Source organism: Populus trichocarpa, chromosome 11 (genome assembly GCF_000002775.5).
Source record: "Populus trichocarpa isolate Nisqually-1 chromosome 11, P.trichocarpa_v4.1, whole genome shotgun sequence".
NCBI lineage: Eukaryota > Viridiplantae > Streptophyta > Magnoliopsida > Malpighiales > Salicaceae > Populus > Populus trichocarpa.
Window position 1 is genome coordinate 5,044,559 of NC_037295.2, and position 23,773 is coordinate 5,068,331.

At 33.4% G+C, this 23,773-nt stretch overlaps 4 protein-coding genes across 4 annotated transcripts; 2 read left to right on the top strand and 2 right to left on the bottom strand.

Moving 5' to 3' along the window:
- The first annotated feature begins 3,212 nt into the window (after nt 1-3,212).
- On the top strand, nt 3,213-5,071 carry LOC112323340 (cyanidin 3-O-galactoside 2''-O-xylosyltransferase FGGT1). The gene has a single exon (XM_024581066.2). The coding sequence runs from the start codon at nt 3,449-3,451 to the stop codon at nt 4,835-4,837; it is 1,389 nt and encodes a 462-aa protein (XP_024436834.2). The 5' UTR covers nt 3,213-3,448; the 3' UTR covers nt 4,838-5,071.
- A 3,987-nt stretch (nt 5,072-9,058) lies between these two features.
- On the top strand, nt 9,059-11,120 carry LOC18103096 (uncharacterized). The gene is made up of 8 exons (XM_006377381.3): nt 9,059-9,393; nt 9,576-9,613; nt 9,724-9,795; nt 9,890-9,976; nt 10,054-10,088; nt 10,271-10,356; nt 10,689-10,754; nt 10,831-11,120. Exons 1-8 carry the CDS (start codon nt 9,327-9,329, stop codon nt 10,863-10,865), a joined length of 486 nt encoding a protein of 161 aa, XP_006377443.1. The 5' UTR covers nt 9,059-9,326; the 3' UTR covers nt 10,866-11,120.
- Nucleotides 11,121-12,047: 927 nt separating this feature from the next.
- On the bottom strand, nt 12,048-13,903 carry LOC112323346 (ras-related protein RABA1f). Its single transcript, XM_024581107.2, has 2 exons — nt 13,587-13,903; nt 12,048-12,686 (listed from the first exon to the last, which is right to left on the bottom strand). Exons 1-2 carry the CDS (start codon nt 13,805-13,807, stop codon nt 12,254-12,256), a joined length of 654 nt encoding a protein of 217 aa, XP_024436875.1. The 5' UTR covers nt 13,808-13,903; the 3' UTR covers nt 12,048-12,253.
- Nucleotides 13,904-17,485: 3,582 nt separating this feature from the next.
- On the bottom strand, nt 17,486-20,041 carry LOC18103098 (WUSCHEL-related homeobox 9). The gene is made up of 4 exons (XM_024611556.2): nt 19,729-20,041; nt 18,598-19,365; nt 17,982-18,205; nt 17,486-17,664 (listed from the first exon to the last, which is right to left on the bottom strand). The coding sequence occupies exons 1-4, from the start codon at nt 19,862-19,864 to the stop codon at nt 17,659-17,661; spliced, it is 1,134 nt and encodes a 377-aa protein (XP_024467324.1). The 5' UTR covers nt 19,865-20,041; the 3' UTR covers nt 17,486-17,658.
- Between the last annotated feature and the right edge of the window lie 3,732 nt (nt 20,042-23,773).

Genomic DNA, 23,773 nt, shown 5'->3' on the forward strand with positions numbered 1-23,773 from the left:
AGGCAAATAAATCACTAGCGTTTAACCATAGTAGTATCTGCGGAACCTAAATGAATAAATAGGAGATACTAAAAAAAAAAAAAAACAGATCGAAGAAGAAGTTTAAACACTAAACATACTAAAACATAAATGAAAATGCTAACCAACCGATCGACCGCCTCTTCATTTGTTCGACTGTTTAAAATAAAACAAACCTACCTCACAACTGTTTCTCCAACCGGTCGACCAACCATAACCCAAACGATCGACCGCATCTTATATCCAACAACCGATCGATCGGTTCACTTATATCGGTCGACCGCTTGATCGAGAATCCTAGAGAATCTCAACTTGCAATCTATTTTGATTTTACCTAATCTCAACAACACATTCAACAACATCAAAATAGTTATATCCCAACCCTATATAGTCCAGATACATATTATAAAACATTCTAACAAGTTCTCCACAATCGATTCCATCAAAAACATCAAAATCATTCTAACCCCAAATTCATTCATCGAGCCCTAGCATGCCAAAATTACTGTTCATAATCTAAAAATTAAAGAGTTAAGGATGATCTTACCTTGTTACCAGTCCCACAAATAGCCCCAAACCAAAAAGCCTTCACGCCCAAGCTTAAGGAATTGTCCAGAGAAAACTCCAAAAGTCATACTACTTGTTTAAACGTTGTTTTTCTTTTACTGTACTGGATAACTTTTAATGTTATTTTATTATTTTAGAAAAAACGATTTCCCTGTGCTTGGGTTATGGGCTGTTTTAGGCTCACTAATGGTCTTGAGGCCTTTTAGGCTCTAAGCCACAACCTGGGTCTTACACTTAGTTTGTTATAACTAATGGGTTAAGGTCTTATCCATATATCATCGGCTCTTGATTCCTTATAATCAATGGTTGAGGCTTATCATCCAATAACTATAATTTTTTGGTTCAGGTAATCACTGGCTAGGTTCTTTTCAACTTGATTTTAGCTTTCTTAGGTTATATTTAATCTTGATTGTGGGTTTAATGGTTTTTACCCTTCGGGTTCGCATCAGTTAGTATCAAAGCAAGACTCTAAAATTAGGTTTTATCTATTTATGTTGTTAGGTTTTTTATTTCAACTTTACCCTATTTCTAGTTTTCTCTATGTTATTGATTTTGTTTTTACCCTAGTTTTTATATCTTGAATCTAGCTTATTCTCTAGTTTAGCTTGATGTTGAGTTTTCTTTGAAATTTATATAAAAAAAGAAAAGAAAAAGAAGATCAGAATCGCAAAATCAAAATAATACTTCTTGCAAAAATAAGTCAACATCCAAGCAACTAGATGATTTCAGGTCGAATCTTTTAATGGAGGGGGAATGATGAGAATTATCAAACAACACCACATGATCCATTACATATTTCAATTCGGCCTATTACAAGGTCAAGAGCTAAGAAGGTATTTAAGATATTTAAGCTTTATTTTCTATAAAACTTGTAGATTCGACTTATTTTCATATTTACACGTGAATTGGGCTTCTTATCCTAATGTCCAGTTTTATGTTAATGCCCGTAACTTTTGATCCGAGCTGAAATTTTGTTAAATGATTCTAAAGGCCTAGTTTTCTATAGGGTTACAAGTTTATAATGATCAGACATTAAGTAGGCCTTGCAATAAAGACAAAAATCTACTATACGAGAATTGCATTAGTTTTCTAATTGATTTAGGATTCTTTTTTCTATTTTATTTAGAACTGTTTTGTTATTTTTCCAACCTTGTTTGGAACATTTTACCTAGTATAAATATGATTATTTATCTTATATGTAGGTTTTAATTAATTGGAGATGGGTTGATTATTAAAAAAATAAAACTTGTGTGAGAGAGTTTGCTCTTACTCTTGGTTCCTCATGGAACTTTTTCGGAAACTTATCAAAAATCATATCTTTGTGACGTTCATGCTTAAACCTATGGTTTTTGGTTCCTTATAACCGATGGGTAAGGGTCCTATTCTTATACCTTCGGTTCTTGATTTGTTATAATCAATAATCGAGGTTTTTCATCCAATAGATATGGTTTTTTGGTTCAAGTAATTACTTGATCGAGTTCAATCTTGATTATGGGTTCAAGGGTTCTTACCCTTTGGATTCACATCAATTCTTGTTTTACAAAGATAATCAAATGTGATAATGAAAAGAATTCTATCAATTTTGGTTCCTAAAAGAGAAGAGTTTTATGGTTGGTTTTTTGTGTACAAGTCTTGCTAAATGTATACTGAAGTTAAGTTTCATTTGTATAGTTCTAGTATATACTTAGTATGTATGCTAGGTTTCTATTTTAATATTTTATGCAAGTTTATATATTTTTTTAGTAAGCATGATAATCTTTTGTTATGATTACAAGTTTATCATGTTATTATTATTTTACTTGATTATAAACTAAGTTTTTTTGTTCATTAATTTATCTAATAATTATGTAATTTTTGACAACAGGTTAATTATTTATAAGGTATTAAAACGGTAAGACCATATCAGCAATGACCTTGTGAAATTAATGCCTTACATCTTATTACACCGTTATTTACTAAGAGTTCTTATGCTTGGTCAAGTAAATATCTTGTATTACCATTAGAGGCAGTGTTGTTTTGCACAAAACCTCTTTTTCCCCCATGCTATATGCCTGTGAGAAACAGGCCCCTCATGCAAATATTTATGTGGTAATTAACAAGTTAAGCTGTCAACCCGAGTTTAAAGAAAGGATTAAAAAAAAACTGAAATAATTTTCCGAGTAATTCACGATCCAAATGTTTAACAATCGAGAGAGAGAATTGCTAGTGGTCATTTGTTTGTTCCATTCTCTGTTGAAGCTTTGAAATAGTAGTTAAAAAAAAGAGACTGGACAGTTGTGTTCCACTTCCTCAGAATAGTATCCTAAGCCCTAACTTATCGTTTCTTTTTTTCTTTTTCGAAGCTCCTTGCATAGCCAGGGGTGTCTGGCTTGAAAGTTCGGTAGCTTTTTTAATATATATATACACACACACTACCCAACTTTACCGAACTTTCAAGCCTATATATATATACACTTTTATTGGATACCACTAAAAAAAGCTACGTCTAGCTTTTTTTAGTGGTATCCAATAAAAGTGTATATATATATAGGCTTGAAAGTTCGGTAAAGTTCGGTAAAGTTCGGTTGTGTGTGTGTGTATATATATAGATATATATTTGGCTTAAGTGAGATATAATTTGTGCTTTTAAAAATACGGTACACCTCCAAACCATACACACGTTGTCTAGTAATCGGTTACCGAGCGCGTGATAAAGCTGTTTAAAATAGATCAGTTTGAGTAATACATGAGGCACAGCAAAGCTGTGCTCATTTAAAAGTAAAACCTCGGAGAAAACAGAAAAGGCATCCATAATTAGCGCGAAGGTTTAAAAGTCGTCTACTTATAAAAATGGCCAGCCAATTGTAAGGCTTTGCAATCTAAAATGAGCACCAACATAGCAGCTCGGAGCAGCAAAGCCCTTCACATAGCCATGTATCCATGGTTTGCCCTAGGTCACCTTACTGCATTTGTCCATTTCTCAAACAAGCTTGCAGAGAGAGGCCACAGAGTCTCTTTCTTCTTGCCAAAAAAAACTCAATCCAAGTTTGAGCCTTTCAATCTTCATCCTGATCTCATAACCTTCATTCCTATCACTGTCCCTCATGTTGATGGCCTCCCTACAGGCACCGAAACAACTACTGATGTTCCCTTCCCTTTGCATCCTCTTTTAATGACTGCGATGGATCTCACAGAACATGTCATCGAGGACCATCTTCGCATCCTTAATCCTCACTTCATCTTCTTTGATTTTACTCATTGGTTGCCGGAGTTGTCACGCAAGCATGGTATTAAATCTGTGCATTTCTGTATCATTAGCCCAGCTACCATTGGTTATACGTTAAGTCCTGAGAGAAAACTTGAGAGCTTGACAGCAGCTGATTTGATGCAGCCTCCGCCGAGTTTTCCCCCGTCATCAATTAAGCTGCGTGCTCATGAAGCTCGAGGAATATGCGCTGTTACTGTAAAACAATTTGGAAGCAACATTTCATTTCAGGAACGCAATATATATTCTTTAAGTCAATGTGACGCTATTGCCTTCAAAGCTTGTAGAGAGATGGAAGGGCCTTATTCTGATTATATTGAGGACCAATTTGGCAAGCCTGTGATTCTGGCAGGTCCTATCGTGCCAGAACCACCAAACTCCGTCTTGGAAGAAAAGATTGCCAAAATGTTGGATAGCTTTAAAGCTGAAACTTTGGTATTCTGTGCCTTTGGGAGTGAATGTATTCTTAAGAAAGATCAGTTTCAAGAGCTGGTTTTAGGTCTTGAGCTTACAAGCTTGCCCTTTTTCGCTGTCCTCAAACCACCTATTGGAGCTGAAACAATCGAGTCAGCCTTGCCAGAAGGGTTCGAGGAGAGAGTTAAGGGAAGAGGACTTGTTTATACGGGTTGGGTCCAGCAACAGCTGATCTTGAGGCATCCTTCTGTAGGATGTTTCGTGACTCATTGTGGATCTGGGTCGTTGTCAGAGGGTATGGTAAATAAGTGTCAATTAGTCCTCTTGCCAAATGTTGGAGACCAAATAATCAATGCAAGAGTAGTGGGTGGAGATCTGAAAGTTGGAGTTGAAGTCAAGAAAGGTGAAGAAGATGGCTTGTTTACAAGACATGGTGTCTGCGAGGCAGTGAAAGCTGTGATGGATGATGATAGTGAAGTGGGGAAATTGGTGAGAGCAAACCATGCAAAATGGAGAGAGTTTTTGTTAGGCAAAGAGCTTGAAAACTCTTATGTTGATGGTTTTGTCCACAAGTTGCATGAACTGCTGGAGTGATCCAGTTTGATGAATTGAACTGTTTTTGCCTCTATTTTTTTTTCTCCCATGTATACATGGCCACATTATGCAGAGGCACGCAGCTTATGGCTAGAAATATGCCTTACCTTAAATGCTATGTTGTTATAAAACTGGGTAATTGGTGTTAGTTTAATATTTCTTGAATGTAATCGGTTGGTTAATTACATGTTTTATTATTATATTATTATTAATAAATATTTAATTTATCTTTTATGTTTATATTTTTTAATATTTCTTTAATACTGTAAAATTTTAATCGGGACCTTATGACTAGAAAGCTTTATTTTTTTTATTTTTAATATTAAAAATAAATATTTAATAATTAAAAATCTCATCCCAATTATTTACTTTTATTTTATTTTATTATTATTCAGGTTTTCTCAAACATCGTAAAATTTTCTAATTGGAGGTTTACAGAAAAATAATAATATTGAAGTCTTATTTTACAAAAACTATGTAATTAAGTATGTATGTGTATTGATGTACAAGGGGATTATTAATTTATATATAAGTGAGAACTCTGTGTTTTTTTAAGTATATTATCTTACAAATTTAATGAATTATTAATTTACCCAAGTTGAGACTATTAAAAAAAATTATTTAATCAATATTATTAATTTAGGGAGTAATATTTTATCAAGGTTATAATATATGCATTATTTAAGTACGATTACATGCATACCGGTATATATCCGTTACCATTACCAGGAAGAAAGAAATCATGCACAGATTTTGGGGTATATATCCTTGAGGAGGAAGGGACTTCCCTACCCTATTTTGGGGTATATATAAATCTACTGCCAAATATAACCCAAAGACAGAGTTCTATATTTATGATTACTGGTGAGCTCCTCTATGGCACAATTGCCTAACTTCTTCTATGTCTTTATTCTTGGCTAGGCATATGCAACATTCTTGTCAATATCATAACACAAATATAAGAAGAAGAAAGAAGAAATCATTAGGAAGATGATCATCCATGGCTTTTCAGCTCATGCTCTGATTGCATGCTGATAAGGTAGTTTAGCTACGTGTATTTTCAAACTAGGACTTACCAGATCTGCGCTTGCAACGGTTGAATCACAATCAACACTGTTGCGAAACTCCGAATCCGTGTCCACAGCTTTGTACCTCCGGCTTGGTAGTCTGGATATTTGGTCATCGGACGCCCCTCTCTCGGCAGAACCCATGCTCATGTTGTAACCAATGACAGTGCTAATGAGAAATATGGTGATTTTGATTTTCCTTTTGCTTTCCCTATAAAATAATTTGTTTATTTAATAGCAACTTTTGTGACATTGGTTATTCAACTTGAAGGCAAAATCCAGGATAAAAGGATTTGCAATGACATGTCATCGTTTATTTTATTTTGTTTTAATTTTTTAATATAATTTTCTACTGAGGAAATATATCCATCAAAAATTTACCAACAGAAATATTTCTTCAGTATTTTTGTTTGTATTTATCAATTTTCTAGTAATGTATAATATTAGATTAATTAATCTAGAGTAAAGATAAAATTCATGGAACAAAAATGCTTTGCAAATATAATTATAAAGTTGTTATAATTATGACATTACTATTGCATCAAAACATTGTTTTTAAAATGTTCATGATTGATACTCTCTTAAATACTAGACATTCATTAGAACTATAAAAAATGATATATATATATATATATATATATATATATATATATATATATTTATGAAATGAAGTAGTTGTTCTCATAAGTTGAGGTATGAAGGATACCTAGAATTAATACATAGATGTTTATCATAAGACATGTATACTAAACTAACATGCATGAGAATTTTATATGGAAAGATCACATATGTCTATGGAAAGGCTCACATGACAGTCATGTAAGTAATCCTTAGACTTGAGATCTCTAAGTCATCTTATATAAAGAATGTTATGTTTTGATCCTGTTACATATTATCTTAATTGAAGTAACAAAATGGCATATATTGGGTATAACATGAACTATATGAAGGTACTTGAGTAATAAAGAGAGGATTCATCACCTTAAGTGAATTAAGAAAAATGTTTCATCTATTCTCAAATAGTATTGACTGAGAAATCTTTGGTTAAGGTGAAATGAGATTTGAAAAGAGTTTCAAATCTTATTCAAACAATCAATGACTATTACGTAGAGAATAAATATGATTTAGCATGACAAACATACTTCATGCTTTAATGTTAAATTAGAATATCACTGATGAAAAGGTATTAATTACACTGAGAAATCGGTCACTAAAAAGTTAAGTCAAACCACTAATGACTTTTATAATATTTTGGAGATCATGACATGTTACTAGACAATGCATCAGATCTTCAAATATAAATTAATCAATTTTTAAATTAATAATAAATTAAATTTTTTAATTTATTTAATTCTATTTAATTATAATTATAATTTATATTTGGGCCAACATATTAGAAACTTAATGAGTTATACACATTAAGAATCATTAGTCAAAATTAAATTGAGATGATTTAATTTAGTATTACTTGATTAAAATATATTTTAAAAATTAAGGACTAGATTATAATTAATACATGGATTATATTTCTACACCTAGAAAAATCAAGGACTTGATTGAGTTAATTTCTAAAATTATCCTGAATTAATATATGAATATTATTTAAGGAGCAAATGGATATTTTGCCAATCTTTATTACTGGCAGCTCGGATATTTTTATTACTATATAAAGTCCACGTCGAACCATTTGTCTTTATAGGGTTTTTTAGATTTTCCTAGCTATAAATAGCAAGTTATGCCTCTTATTTTATCAAAAAAGTGGTTGTGTGATAGATAGAAAAACTACGTAAACATAAAATTAGAGTTAGCACTCTAGGCATAGCAGTCCTTCTCTCTTAAATAGGGATTTAGAACATTTCTCATGAGTGGTTTTGTGGATTACTATTGGAGGCCGCTAGACAATTGGACGTCTTGTGGTTTGCAACAACTCTGCCTTTAAAAAATTATTCAAAGTCAAAGAAGATCAGACATTCATGTAACAAATTCCTAAACAACTTTAGATCTATCTAACTCTGAGGACTCCTGAATAATTTTGTGTCATAGTTTACACCACGTGTATGATATTTAAAAAACCTAACACTTAGAACTTGACAAGTTCTGCATTAGATCATATTAAGAGGTAGCGTGCAATTAAACTTTGTCAAGAACCTACTAGTGATGTACATAAATGTTCATGGGACATGATATATATATGTGTGTGTGTGTGTGATAACTGTAAATAATTTAATTAAATCATTGAATTTAAAATTAAATACTAAGATTTAAATGTTAATTATATTTCTTAAATTAGAAATGATGTTTCAAATGGATATGAATCCAACATCATAATGTTTTAAACCATACGAGGATTTAAATATTAATTATGTTTCTTAAATTGGGAATGGTGATTCAAATTTAATGATAACCTAATATAACATTAGTATTTATACTAAAACAAATTACGAATAAAGGAAGAAAGGTTAAAATTCACCATGAACAATAAAATCGACTGGATTTAAAAAGTCTTAATTAATTAGAAAAGTTAAGGGAAAACTAACGAATCAACCATGAATCATGATTGATCAAAGAAAAACAATTGATCAGAACTAAAGTTTACATGGTACACTAAAAGGTTTATTTCTATTTATAGTGGGAATCCTTGACAAATTAAACTAACAACACGGTATAATTTAGTTAAGATTCATGACATTATTAACAAAAAAAATAATTTGTATTAAGATTCAATATATTTTTTATCTGATATAATTTATTTATGTAAGACTAGATAAAATTTAAATACTATATTAATATAATAAATGAGATCATCCTATTACTAGAAAAGATGACCCACCTCACATGATCAATAAATAGTTAGTTAGGTTGGGATTATCATGCATTAAATAATATTTATTCAGTTTAAAATTTAAAAATTAAAAATTAAAAATTATTTAATAAATATAATAAAACATGCGTAGATTCAAATCCAAATTTTCCTTTTGGGTTCCAAGACGCCAAGGAGGTTGAGCGATCCAATCTGGGCTAGGCCTGTATTTTGATTTTCAGGCCTAGGCTGGCCAGCTTCACTGTGGGCCCCAAAGCTTACATCAGACATCTATCGCATCTCCACCGCGTGATCAACAGATTTACCACGTAAAGGCATCGAATCCATGTGGACAAAACAGACACAATAAAAAGTTCCCCTCCACCACACGCTGGTCCAAGTTTTCTCCTCTAGGGTTTTGCCTTTGGAACCCATCCATCCATCCATCCATCCATCAGGAAGGATCAGGTCAAATCAGATCAAATCCTCCTCTCTTCCACTTCTAAATCAAACAGAGTACATCTTCCTTCTGATTTGAACTAAAAGCCTATCAATCCTTCTCTTTTCCCTTAACTTTTGATTTTGATTTTTTTTTTAGTACTTATTGTTTTGATTTATTAAGATGGGAAGAGGAAAGTTTAAGGGAAAGCCTACCGGTCAGCGTCACTTTTCTACCCCCGAGCAGATGCGTAAGAATGTCTTCTTCTTCTTCTTCTTCTTCTTCATCTTCTTCTTCTTTTTTAAAGAAATTGCAGTTGGATCTGGATTATTATTTAACCATCTATAAAGTTGTTGCTTTCTGTTTATTTTTTATTCTTGTAAAAATTAAGGGTTTTTTTTTTATTTGTTTGTAATATTCGATTTATTGCAGTTGCTGGCACCTCAACCCGTCCTCGCACGTTTAAGCGGGTATGTCTCTCGTCTTATCCCAGCTCTGATTAGTAATTGTGTTTTTTATGTAATTGTTTTGGTGAAGTTGATACTGTGTGTGAGAGAGAATCTGTATTTAAAATGCTCAGGAGGAAGCTGAGTATGAAGAGGAAAAGAGGGAAGAGGAATCTGAGGAGGAATCCGAAGAAGATGATCCTGATGTTAGTGATTATTAAAGTATTTACATTATTTATTTTTTATTTATTATTTATTTGGAATGGCTTGTTAATTGGAAATTGGTTGAATAATGTTTAGCAAAAGCGGAAAGGAACTCAAGGTATTATTGAGATTGAAAATCCTAATTTGGTGAAAGCGAAGAACTTGAAAGCTAGAGATGTTGATGTAAGTTTCGGTTTCTATGTTTTTTTAGTGATTATATTAGACCGAGAAGTAATGCTGTTATTATTTGGTGTTTTCAGACTGGGAAAACAACAGAGCTTTCAAGGCGTGAAAGGTTTGCATATTGTTTATTGAAGAAGGAATTCGTTTTTTGTTGAGATGTAGAGAAGATATCAAACTGTTATGGCCGTGCTGAAACAGGATATAATATGTTGCTCTTAGGGCTCAATCTTTAGGGGTTCTAGATTATACCTGAAGAAATCTTGTTTGACAATGCTTGCTTCGATTCCTTTGCAGGGAGGAGTTAGAGAAACAAAGGGCTCATGAGCGATACATGAGGCTGCAAGAACAAGGGAAAACAGAACAAGCTAGGAAAGACTTGGGTAAGAGATTATATGCTCTTTGGGCCTAATGTGAATATTTTGTATTTGAGCATGGGTTGAAGGTATTTTTATATCTGCCATATTAGTGTGGTAGGAAATGAAACAGTCACCTCTAATGATTTAGATGTCATATAATGGTGTGCTATTGTATGGTGTGACATGGTTAGCATGTCTCAGGTTTGTGGGCTTATCCCACCAATATTACTCTTAACAATCTCATTAGATTTCTGTGAGATGGCTTTGGTCGAAGAATGTTTCTTTCCTTCTGTGCTCTATTTGCAGCCCACATATGTTTCCATCTTTGTAAGTTTCATATTCTATTTTTCATGCAGAACGATTGAGTCTCATCCGCCAGCAAAGGGAAGAAGCTGCGAAAAAGCGAGAAGAAGAAAAGGCTGGTATGGTTCTAGGAGAAACTGCTTTGCCCTCCATTTTCATGTTTTCTTGTAAATGATAGAAACTGTGTTTTTGCAGCCAAGGAGCAGAAGAAAGCAGAATCTCGGAAATGACCATAGGAGGAAAGTATCAACAATTAGTGCCCTCCATAATATGCTAGAAAGAACTTGCTAGTCGGCCTATAATATTCCTATCTTGGTGGACAATGTTATTGGTTTTGAAAAGCAAATAGATTATTTCATGCTTTTTAGAAAGTTGAACTTTAATTTGTATACAGAATATTTTGATTGTATTGTATTTGAACATCCAGCAGTAGCATTTGATGCTATTCTGAATTCCAATTCTCAAACCTATTTGTTCGCAGCTTACTACGTGTCTTCTTGGGAATGCCTGAACTGTTGCCCCTGCACTATGATAACCATTACTTGTTTTATATTATTGAACATGATTTGTCACTGTTGCGAGTCCTCGAGAATGGAGAATCCAGTTATGGTGTGATTTTTTTTCTTCTGCAAGCCCTCAACTCTGGCATTGTTGGCGGACTAACGGAAGGATTGGGTGAGTTGCTTGCAAAAATTGCTGTTAAAATGATTTATGGTGTCGCGTAACTTGGGAAGCAATGTATGGCACATTGGAAAGGTAGTTGGTGTGCTCAAGAGTGTTATCTATTTTTCTATTTAAATATTTTACTTCATTTCTAGTTTTTATTTTTTAATAAAAAATCAGAAAGCCTTTTCATTTTTTTAATGTTTTAAAATACTATTTCAATTAAGAAGCTAGAAAATATCTTCATACTGTATTATTTTCTATTTGAAGATATATTGTAATGGAGAATATCGTGTTCAAAATGAACTTGTCTTTTAGGATATTTTGTACTTTTTGACTTTTTTTTTTCTCATCTTAAAAGTTCACGAATTCTCTCTCATTTTAGCGTTCTTCATTAGAATTAAGGGATAACTTAGTGGATGCATGAAGGAGTCCACCTGCCATAAACTTATTAAAAAATTGAGCAAGCTTGTAATTATAACATCTCATTGATTTAAATACGATATAGTTCTTGCATTTCTATAATTTAAATTAGATGCGTTACATGAATAAGTTGAAAAATAATATTACCAATAAAATGAATTTTTAGCCTTGAGCTTTCAGTATTACATGCTCCGTCAGAGCCAAGTCTTTACACGTTTATGACCTAGACAACCAAACTTTACATAAAACTGCAGCACTAGGCTGCTGCTATCACATGGAGGGAGGGTGGAGGCAAGCAAATACTTTATCTGGAGAAGAACAACAAATAAAGAACCATGACAAATTTAAGATTCAAAATGGGCTACAAATTCATCTCTAGTTCTTAAAAAATTGCAACATTTAGACTGTTGAATGTCTTTTGTCAACATAGCATATTGTCGTATGGTCAGATAAACCTGTATGGAGTCCCAAAGACGACAATCTTTAGGCTAATAAAATCTCGGAAGAGAAACATTTCGAAACTTTCCAATACTCATGACGAGCAACATCCAGCCTTTTTCACAGCCGAGACATCATCTCTGCTTCCGACGTTAATCGTCTGTCCTTTGGGCAAGTATGTTGAGTCATCTCCAACGTCAAGAGCCTTCCTGCTTACAACACGGTAGATCTGGGTCAGCACTTCTGTGAAAGCATTTTCAACATTCATTGACTCGAGAGCAGAAGTCTCCATGAAAAATGTGCTCTCTCTTTCAGCAAAACCCTTGGCATCCTCAGTGGCAACTGCTCGGAGGTGACGCAGGTCTGCTTTATTTCCTACAAGCATGATCACATTGTTAGCATCTGTGTGATCGCGAAGCTCCTTTAGCCATCTCTCCACATTCTCGAATGTAACATGGCGGGTTACATCATAGACTAGTAAGGCTCCAACAGCTCCTCGATAGTATGCACTTGTTATAGCACGGTATCTTTTGGAAAAAAAAAAAAAGAGTTAGAAATAAGACAGCCGAATTTGCTACATCATCATCTAAACAAGAAATCTTCATCACATACTGTGGGAGTCATTATTCAGGAGAGTTGCCCTCTCCTCTCTTACAAGAAGGTAGGGTCCATGAATAATTTTCACGATGAATCCCATGTTTATACGAGAAAAGAGGGTGCAATTCTTGATATACCTAATGATTTCTCCAATTTGCATGAATTGTAGAATTATAAAACCAAATAGAAACATTGGACAACATAGGCGTTGCTTGGTTATATTAATCTAGCCCTTCTACTTTGTAAAATGATCATAACAAGGAAGGATTGCAAACATTAATTAAATCCTCCCAAATCATCAAGGTAATGCCAAGAGAGTCTTAATTCTGATTAATAAACTGTAATTTCGTAGATCCCAAAAATCACCTTCACATCACCCTGTAGTTCCTTACAATACAATCTACCGGTCATTCTTAATTATGGATGTTTAACGTCAAACCCTCCACCGTTCCATCCTGATCATGGGCATGGAACAAGTGCAAGTAGTTACAATTGCACAGCCGTGCATTGTCAACTACGCAAAGCATTTCTATGGCATCAAAATTGGCCAAGTCTATGACCATTAATGTACGTTAGAATTCATTTTATTGAATTCCACATTTGAACAATTCATCATGTATTGCCTATAATTTTCCAAGTTATTTAATATTTTTAGTTATTGAGAATTCAAGAAAAGCCAATATTCCAATCCAAATAATCAAAATCACAACCCACATTGTTATATATATTTTTCTCTTTTAAAAAAAAAAACAACAATCATGACATGAAAAAATAAAAAGAATTGGATGAGAGATCTATAAGAAAAAAAGAGGAAGGGAATGTGGGGGAACCTTTCTTGGCCAGCAGTGTCCCAAATCTGGGCCTTAACGATTTTATCATCAACGCGAATGCTGCGAGTAGCAAACTCGACGCCAATGGTGGATTTGGATTCGAGACTGAATTCATTTCTTGTAAAACGAGACAAGAGATTGGATTTGCCAACGCCTGAATCACCGATCAATACCACCTTAAACAAGTAATCGTAATCATCGTCAGCTCTATAGGCTCCCATTTGATGGGTTTTTTTCTCCTTTTTTTTTGTGTCGTTTTAGCTAGCCACCTTTTATATTGAGTTAAGGTGGTTTGGAGAATGACAGCAGGGAAAGGATTATCTAAAGCAAATTCAGCAATGCTGTTTTTTAAACACAAGAGGTGGTTTGTGTGGGCTTTTTTTTTCTTCTCTTTTTTTTTTTAAAAAAAAAATGAAGGAATTATGGGCTTTTTATTTGGATTAAAGTTATGGTTTTTATTTTCTATTGACTTTGCACCATTTACACAACAATTCTTCGGTGAATAGTTGCATGAAAAATAATCTTTTGCCAAATCATCATCTGTTCAGATGTGATGTACACGAGATTCGATTAGAAATGTACTTAATTTCGCCGGAGGCATGGCCTTAAAAAATATAAAAAAATTGAAACTCAAAATAATTATTTTAAATTCCGATCGATGGTGCAGGTTAAAAATAAAATAAAATAATTTTTATTATCGTTTTGAAACCTGACCTGGAAATCGATACTAAATTCAGTTGATTCAGGATTAGAATCGAGTTAGGTTTAAAAAAATAAGAAAAGGCAAAACTGGAGGTGACCTGGCGGGTTGACCCGACAAGACTCGGTTAAAAAATCAGTTGCAACCCGTTGACTTTTGTTTTTTATTTTTACTAAAACTACGTTGTTTTGATTTTTTTTTTTAAAATTGACCTGAGTAATCCGATGATCCGGTTAAAACCCGGTGATCCCATCAAAACCTGGAACCCAAACCCTAAACTGGCCAAGTTTAAAAACTTGATTCTGGTAGTACCATTAAATAATGGTCACTTCGTTTGTGACATGACCAATGAGATGAAGTGTTCTTTTGATGCGTTTTCCTTCAGACTTATTTTTTTTAATGCTTTATGGCTGCAAATCATCTTTGTTTTCTTTGGCAAGTTCCTCCTTGGCTTTCATGGTGTCAACTTCCACCGATTCTTATCATAGCTTGCCTAGATTATAAATTTGGTAGATTAATTTGAGTTGATTCAAATTATTTTTTAGTTTTATTTTTTAAATAAATTTTAGTTTTTAATTTTATCTTTTAACATTAAATTTAATAGGAATTGCACCTTATAATTTATTTTGATTTATTTTCTATTGATTTCAAGGTTTCATGAACCAGGTCATTAATTTTATAAGCAAACTTGAGTTAATCTAAATCGATCTTATATATTGTTGTCTTAATATTTTTTGTAAAAAATATATTGTCTTGAATTCTTTTAATCAAACTACGTTTTTAATGGTTGTTTAAGTTTTCATTTAACCCATCAAATCGATTGAGTCATATTAGATTAAAAAATCAATCTTTAGAGAAAAAAAATCCATCCCTGATTTTATTTTTACTTGAATTTGCTAAAATTAAAAGAGAACTTTATGGTATGGTAGGGAAACGTAGATAAGTGTCATTGATCTTAAAAGAAGAAATAGTACATCAAGCGTAACAGTTCGAAGGGAATACTATTTTTAATTACAAAAAAAAGTTTCGAATCCAAACTTTATGGAAGAGGCCGGGGACATGAGCTGAGGGAAATAGAAATTCAAGTATTCAAAACTAAGATGGTATTTGGCTAAGATCGATACAATAACTGATCTTGCGATAAGCCCTATTTTGTAATGTATTAATCTTTGGATTTTGTAAAACTTTATTATCCTAACACTATTTTTTTGCGGGAGAACCACTTGGCTTATCACGCGGGTCTGAAACTGCATGCACAAGATTGTCAACTGTCCCCAATGCTTTCCCATACATGTAAATGGATTGACCACAGAGATGTGGGTTTCTAGCTTATCATGACGATGCACACTAACTAGCTAGATAAGGTCATGGAACTGGGGCTAGAACAATCCCATCGAGCTATCTGTTCTTACACAGAATCCCTATGGTGGGAGCATGTAGTGTTGACCATAAATCAATCACCACTTGCTGCTGCCCCTGCATCTAGTTTTCCTGGCACCCAAAATCACAGCCTAGGGACAAAAAAACAGCCACCATACTTTCCATTTCTTGGTTTTTTTTCCACTCACTTTCGATACCCCAGCACTTGGAATCCACCCAAAAAATTGCAGCCTGAGGACATGGAGATTGGTTTTGTAAGGAGCTTTTGTAGTCATGGTCATCATACCTGATGGTTCATGAAAACCACAGTGCTCTGTGTGTTGTAAATGACGTAGATGAAGAATTTTGTGACAGAAGAGTGGTAATTGATACATCCAAATCGCTTAGTCAAATCGAAGTAGAAGTGAGTATTAGCACTGTTATCGCCAGTGTGCACGTAAATAATCTGCACCAATCAATCAAAAAAGTTGACCCCCTCCCGTCAACAACTACTCCTATCTCTAGTCTGTATGTTCATTTCTGCCACAAAAGTTCAAATTCATTGGTTATTATTCGTCGATAACAGCAATCCTTTCCGTTTTCGTATCAGTTTCTATGATTCGTGCAAGAAAGTTGTTCTAATTAGGGCTATTTGTTTAAACCCTTGGGATACATGTGAATTGGATACTTGAACCCTAAAATCCTGGATGGGAGAGGCAACAGTACACTTGGAACCTTGCAGGAATGTAATAATTAAACCAACAAAGAGTTAGAATAAAAATATTTTTGAGGGATTATCTAATAAGCCATGACCCCACCACTAAAAAAATAAAAATACAATAACTCCACAAAATATAAAAAATAAAAATAAAAACAAACACTCTTAATATTTTTTGGTGTTTTGAAGATTTATTGAAATGATATTAAAATATTTTTTTATTAAATAATTATAAGTTTGAATAATCTATAATTATTCTTCTAATTAAATTAAAAAGTTATATATTCTTCTAATTAAATTAAAAGTTTAATGACAATACAAGGATGAGTCAATGCAATGCAAGCAACTTAGGTTCGGGGATGTATTAGTGAATAAAAATAAAATCATGGAAAAACCTCAATTTAATCCCCAATGTATTATGCATTATCAATTGATTTTCAAATTTTTTGATTTTATCAATTATACTCCAAATATAAATATTAAACAATTTATTTTTAAATATATTAGTAATGGTTAAATATAATCCTGATATTAATAACTTGGGTAATTATTGAATAAGTTAGAGAAGCTAAAATCATCTAATATTTTTAAACATGAAAATGATGTTAATGTTTGGTTAAAAAGTTTTTTAATCTAAATTTGAAATTGGTTAGGGCAGCAATAAATATATTAAGATTTTATAGGGTAGATTCAGCCCACGGCACACTGTATTTCCCAATAAAATAAATTGGATTTTTTTCGGGTATAGTTTACACTACTCATGAGATCTCCCCTAGAATTTCTTCCAAGCAAGTAACCACTACGAGGCGGTCGAAGTCATGGTAACAAGCCAAATGACAAATTCATGAGGCTACAGTATGGATTCCTTCGGCAACAAGTCAAACCTAAAAGCTGGCAGAAAGTATGGGAATGATATCAGCTCAGCTGGAAGGGAGTTCACATTATCCGCAAACATTCACTTCCCACATGAGTACATGTACATGAATCCATTTTCTCCTAGCTAGCTACACACTAGGGGGTGTATACCGTAGAGACTATAGGATATATATAAATTGATAAGCATATTCCATATATATATATATATATATATTGCTTGAACAAGAAACAAAATACATTTGGTCCACAAGTTCTAATGTTATCTTAGATCCATTAAAAGAAAGTCCATAACTAGCAGTTCGAACAATATAATTAAAGAAAAACTAATTCAAACCCTAAGAAAGAGAGAATTAGAAACTAAGATCACAAGCACGGAACCACAGCTAGCTCCCATCTCCTCAGAGCTAGCTTCCACGCTTCTATATCTGCAATCCGAGAAAAATTCACCAACAATCCATTTAGTAAACAAAACCTTCACTGTTCACACAGAGGAAATAAATGTAACTTGACGTATATTGATCAATTTGTGTATGCAGACTAACTGGCTCACATTCTAAAATTTCATGCTGTATGGCACACTTTTCTGTGTTCAAACCCCAATGCCAATATGTTAAGAAATTCTTGGTCAACCAATAAATACATAACCTTCATTTCTTCTCAAGAATCTAAATCATAAAATGCATGAAAAATGGTTTCATGAACAGAAGAAAATGATCTCAAGAATCAATAGAATCAAACTCACATGTTCACTAATGGAAAGGGGTACCAAATAGTAGAGAGCGCCATGCTGGAGTGAGTCCAGGGTGATACCCCACTCGTTTGTGAGAACAGGCTGACCAGAGGAGTGAATCAACAGAATATCATCACCAAAAGCCTCTCTCACATTAAAGGGTCCCATAGCTACTTCAAATGCAACATCATTGATAAACACCGTCGACCTTTCATTGCCACCGGACACCCCTAGACCTGACAACCACAGAATCATTTTCTCTGAAAAAGAATGTCAAAGCTAAAGCCATGGTCAATCAAGCCATGCACACGTCCATCTAGACAAGATCACAAATTGGGGATCCAAAATGACAAATCTCGCATCTTTGAGTCCTATATAGAGTATATGTTATTTTTTCTTTCGTTCAATAAATAAAAGATCTGCTACTAAAATGTTTGATAGATATTATTCTCCAGTCACTTTCATGAAATCTTGGGTGAATTTAGCCCCACTTGGTAAATTTTTATCAATTCATCAAAAAAGAATCTCGGTACCATCACATTTCAAGAACATGCTTGAGCTTGTTTCATCACGTGCTTGCAAGAAGGGCATTAAGCAAAATTCTAAAACTGGATAAAAGATTTGTTACCTTGAATTTGACTAATGGTGGATTGAATGGAAACAGTGCTAGTGTTAGCTGAAAGAGGGAGAGGAGGAGCAAGATCGATGCTATGAGTAACTGGGGAGGTGGCAGTGTAACTGAGCTGCGGTTGCATCTTTAGGTTTCTCTCTTCATGGTTTGCTTTTTTTGAAGCACTGGAATTCGTTATCTCACTAAGCAAGAGACTAGGGCAAGGCCCAACTGTGTGATCTTGAACATGAACCACATTTGAGAGCTCAGAGAAGCAAAACCCTTGAGTAAAAGCCACAGTTTCCCCTCCAGTCTGTTGAACGGGGAAGAAAAAGGGTTCAGACACAAATTCATTTTGTGCTTGAAAATAGGTCTGGCTAACTGAACTGTTTGGCGAATTGGAAGCATCAATAAAAGGGGGAGAGCTCAAAGAGAGAGTCCTTTTGGACACTTTTGGAGAGGATTTTTCTGAGGAAGATGATAGAGACGATGGAGCTGTGAGAGAGGCAGTCACAGGTTTGGTGGTTGAAGGGGTAATTTGTTGTTTTGAGTTTTGAAGATTTCTCAGCTTGTGTTTGCTTCTTGATTTTCTGTTTTGAAACCAGTAAAAGACGTTGGCATCACCAACTTGGCCATACTCTTGTAACTGAGCTCTGATCTTCCGTATCTCATCCCTTGGTGGATTAACCATCCCAGAATTGAAGATTGCTTCCAAAATGCGAATCTGCTCAGGTTTTGGGTTCCATCTCGGCTTTGGCTCTGGACTTCTCTCTTCACATCCAGGAACTGCTTGCAAAACATGGTTTAGATGTACACAATCTATTAAAAGCCCTCATAACAGTAGCCATAGTATGATCATTTTAATGAGCACTTTCTCGGGTTGGAATTATGAAGTACACACTGTAAATCATTCTATTATTTGTCAACAATTAATATCACTTCCAGAGGACTATATAAAAAGGATGATTAAGAATACATTTATATAGATAATGACAAATTCAAGAGTGATGAAGTGGGTGACGGGCTAGAAAGCCTAGGCTTTGTTTAGGAGTGAAAAGCATATGCGACTATCATTGTAGAGAGTATGAAAAAGGATAAAACTTGCTTAAAGATAGATGATCTATAATTGCAAATTTTAGTGTTTATTACCTGATGCGTAGGGGTTTCTGTGGCAACCAGTTGACATGAGAGATGAAGGGTTGATGTCATGCTGCCATTGGTGGTGGTGAGGGTTGCAAGGTTTCGACTTAAACAAACTAGGCCAGTGTCTGTTTGATGAAGCCATGATGACAAAAGGCCAAAATCTTAATAAGTTAAACACCTTACTCTACAGTAGTCAATAAAAAGAGAACCAAGAAGAGATGATATATAGCTCTTTTGGAGCTAGCTATGGCTTGCGGTGCTGAATGCCCTAGCTTGGCAAAACACAACATCCCTTCTTATAGCCTCTTCACCTACCCCTGCGTTCATTTTGTCTCAATTAATAAACAGTGCTCCCCAGCTCCCAAAGAAAATATAAAAAGAAAAAAAATAAGATTATATATGTAAAAAATGCTATTGAATATGAAATAATTAAGTTTATAAAATAGACAGAACCACACAACAGGAATCGCCTGTGACAAGATAAACCAGAAAGGAAATGAAAATAAATAAAAAGGGAGGAGAGAAAGTACACTCCCATCCCTACCTTTCGGTTTTGCATTAAAACTGAAATACTTGTACTATACTCAAAGTACAAGCCAATCCCTTCGAGCAAGAGGCAAAGGAGATAAAGAAAGAATACATGCTGGGTACTTAATTAGAATCTTTATCAGAGTTGACACATGCAGAAGCTCTTAATAAAAAGTAAAATAAAGTGAAACGAGAGACAGAGAGAGAGGGAGAGCTAGTAGCTTTAGAGAAATGGGTACTTCTCATCGGTTTGTCTCTTTCTTTTTTCATGTACTAGCAGTATATTTTCTTTCCTTACTCAGATTTCTATAGAGTGGATTCTCTTGCTTCATCACTTAAGTTTGCTTGCAGGTTATTAATGGTGGTGAGAGAGGGGATAATAAGTGAGGGATTATTCTAATGGAAGAGGTTGTTGCAGGAATAAATAGGGTAGAGAGGATGGTGTGGAGTTTGAACTTTGAAAGTCAAGAAGTTAAGCGGTGGCATAGCAATTCGCATGTAGGGTTTGATTGGAAAATGGTGGTGGTACAGTAATTGCTGGCTCGACTTATTTTGGGCAAAGCAAGCCGTGCTTTGGATTGACTCGAGGGCCTTTATTTGTTGCTTAGATTTTTACTATTAGTCAAGCGTGATTCTACTTGTCAAAGATTCATCAATGTTTTATCTCTACGTTCTTAATTCCAGATCTTCAAAACCGAGTAGATTAAATGCTAAACTGAAAATTTGGTCTAGAACAGAAGATCGGAGATAAGACTGGAGCAATACTTGCTGATTTTAGAGAGACAAAGGCTAAACCCAAAATCAAAACAAGCTAACTGAAGACGGGCCTCATTTATCGAACTAAAGGCTTCATTACTTTCAAGTATATATAATTAAGAGAGAGCCTTGTTATAAATATACCTTTATCAACCCTTGATCCGAGCTTTCAACCGAATCAATATTCCTACGATAAGAACTAGTAACTATATAAGAGAGGATGAAATATACCTTTATTTTATCATCTTCGGAAGTTGCATAAAATTACATTAAAATAACAATTAGGTTTTTAGCACATGTTAAATTATTATAACAATCCAAAACTGATTTAATATTATCTCTAACACGATCACCAAATGAAACTTTTTCACAATTAATGTTTTTGACGCGTATTTAATTATTATAACAACCCTAAAGATTTAATTTTTTTAGTTACTACTACAGCAATGGTTTTATATATTTTCTCTCATGACACAAAATTAATTGATATAACTTGAGGTGTAATAAGACATGGCAGGTTCAACTGTTCTCTATAATTTTTACCGGTAGATTATAAGTTATTTTTAAACTTGTCAAATTTCATGCTTGGACCTTTTTTATTTTTTCATTCCGGTTAACAATTTTGAAAACTGTTCATAATTAGCAAGTAGTACCTTGACAATTAATGAAAATCCTCCCATTTTTGCTTATTAACACCATTTTAAAAAAAAATATTAGTTAAATAACACAAATAGAAAAAAAATTGATAAAAAAGTATAGATTGATACATGTTGCGTTTAGAAAATATGATATTTAAAGTTGTCGCTAATAGGAAACATGGCATTTCAAAAACTTTAAAATAGGCTAGCATAAATTACAATGAGGAGAGTAGAGAGAGAAAAAGTATGAATAAAAAAAAATCTTAGAAGCACATCGAAACTACAATTACAACACCACTGACATCATCAAAAAAATCTTGACAAGAAAAATTCAACAATATCAATAAAGGTCTTTAATGGTGCATAGAGTGTGTTACACTCTTCTTCTAAAGACAAGTGAGAATTACAATTATGAGAAAAGAGGAGAGAGAAGAAAGAAAGAAAGAAAAAGACCTCAGAGACACATCGACGCTCCGATTATAATACCTCAAGTACCATCAGAAAAATCCTGATGGGACAAATCCAACGACACTAAGAGAATTTACCAACGGTGACTGGAGTGAACCACACTCCCCGTCCAAAAACAAGTGAGAAATTGCCAATTATGACTAGTTGGTTCAATCACAAATTAGTCTCCCATCTAAAAAGTATGTATTCATTAATATGGCCATAAATTGTTCCATAAATTAACAAAACTCTAAATGTTGTGGGTAAAACACTATGTAAAAAAGCATTGTTCACACTCTTATCTTTCACTATGGACTCATTGTGGCATATTGTACTTTTTTTTCACGTCGATTGCATCCTTATGAGGTCAAATTAAAACCTAATTGTTTCAATTTTGTTGAGAAAGAGCAAGATTGAAAGAAAGGGGATTGAAGTGAAAAAAAAAAAAAAAGGAATTGGGTGGTAGTTTAAAAATTGTTATGAAAGTTCACTTTGGCTCTCATACTTTTCAAATTATAAACTTTGAATTCCTATATTTTCTGAAAATTCATTTTTAGCCCAACAATTTATTTCTCTTATTTCTAAGTCCCTAGTTTGAGATGAGAAAGAAAGTTGTTGGATTCTAGTGGTATAAAGAGAATGTTTCGGTTGACAACGATTCCAGCCACTAAAAAGAGTGATTTTGATATCAATGGGTTCGATTGGATTAGAGGAGTGATAAGGGAATGTATTGCACACATATTTGTAGTCATTCCTGCTTTATTTTAGAGTATTTCGTGTGATTATTAGTGACTTGTCTAGAGATTTAGGTATCTTTGAGAATTATTTACTTCTTGGGGATTCAATGTATTTTTGAGGCATTAAACTAATAAAGTATGCTATATTTTTAGTGTCAAATTTGTATATTATGGAATGTTAATTGAATTCTCTTTCTAGTGTGAATTGACGTGTTATATCGAGAACAAATTATTTTCAAGTGTCATTTTGTATTAAATGACATTTCTCTCAAATTCTAGTATAACTATAAATAAGTTGAAACAAAATTTCTATTGAATTTATTTGGAATAGCATTATGATGATTATAAAATAGTGCATAACAATTTGGACTCTCTTTTATTATGTAATATATGCTTATGTGTTCATCACAACAAAAAGAAATATAGAATTCTATCTTGACCTTGAGTGTTTAGACATTAGTATTAAATATTTTGGATGTTTTATCAAAGCTATATAGGTAATCATCTCATCATTATGTATGCCTTTAAAGTTAACTAAAAAATCTTTCTACCACTTAGTTATTAACTATGTATTTAATCACAGATGAATACTTGAATGCACATGTTAATCAAATAACTTTTGATGTATTTTATCACAGACGAATACTTGAATGCACATGTTAATCAAATGACTTTGGATAATTATATGTCAACTCAGATATATAAAACAAAATTCAATATCATGTTAAAAATATAAACAAATATCTTTGCAATACATAATCAATGGATAATTTAGTTAAACCTTTGTCTTTGCCCCCATTCTATGTTATTACAGGAGAGTTTTTTTTATGAGTTGTGTTATTTGGTTGTGGAAAATTATTTAGCTCATTGTATTTGATTACGTATAATGTTTTTAAAATTTTGGATGGGATCCCGTATAAGGAAGGAACTTATAAAATTTCATTA

Coding starts and splice junctions, on each gene's coding strand:
- LOC112323340 (XM_024581066.2), top strand. CDS start 3,449: ATGAGCACCAACATAGCAGCTCGGAGCAGCAAAGCCCTTCACATAGCC.
- LOC18103096 (XM_006377381.3), top strand. CDS start 9,327: ATGGGAAGAGGAAAGTTTAAGGGAAAGCCTACCGGTCAGCGTCACTTT. Junction 9,977..10,053: donor TGAAAGCTAGAGATGTTGAT/GTAAGTTTCGGT, acceptor TGGTGTTTTCAG/ACTGGGAAAACAACAGAGCT. Junction 10,357..10,688: donor ACAAGCTAGGAAAGACTTGG/GTAAGAGATTAT, acceptor TTTTTCATGCAG/AACGATTGAGTCTCATCCGC.
- LOC112323346 (XM_024581107.2), bottom strand. CDS start 13,807: ATGGGAGCCTATAGAGCTGACGATGATTACGATTACTTGTTTAAGGTG. Junction 12,687..13,586: donor GACACTGCTGGCCAAGAAAG/GTTCCCCCACAT, acceptor TTTTTCCAAAAG/ATACCGTGCTATAACAAGTG.
- LOC18103098 (XM_024611556.2), bottom strand. CDS start 19,864: ATGGCTTCATCAAACAGACACTGGCCTAGTTTGTTTAAGTCGAAACCT. Junction 19,366..19,728: donor CAGAAACCCCTACGCATCAG/GTAATAAACACT, acceptor TTTTGCAAGCAG/TTCCTGGATGTGAAGAGAGA. Junction 18,206..18,597: donor CACCATTAGTCAAATTCAAG/GTAACAAATCTT, acceptor TGTGGTTGTCAG/GTCTAGGGGTGTCCGGTGGC.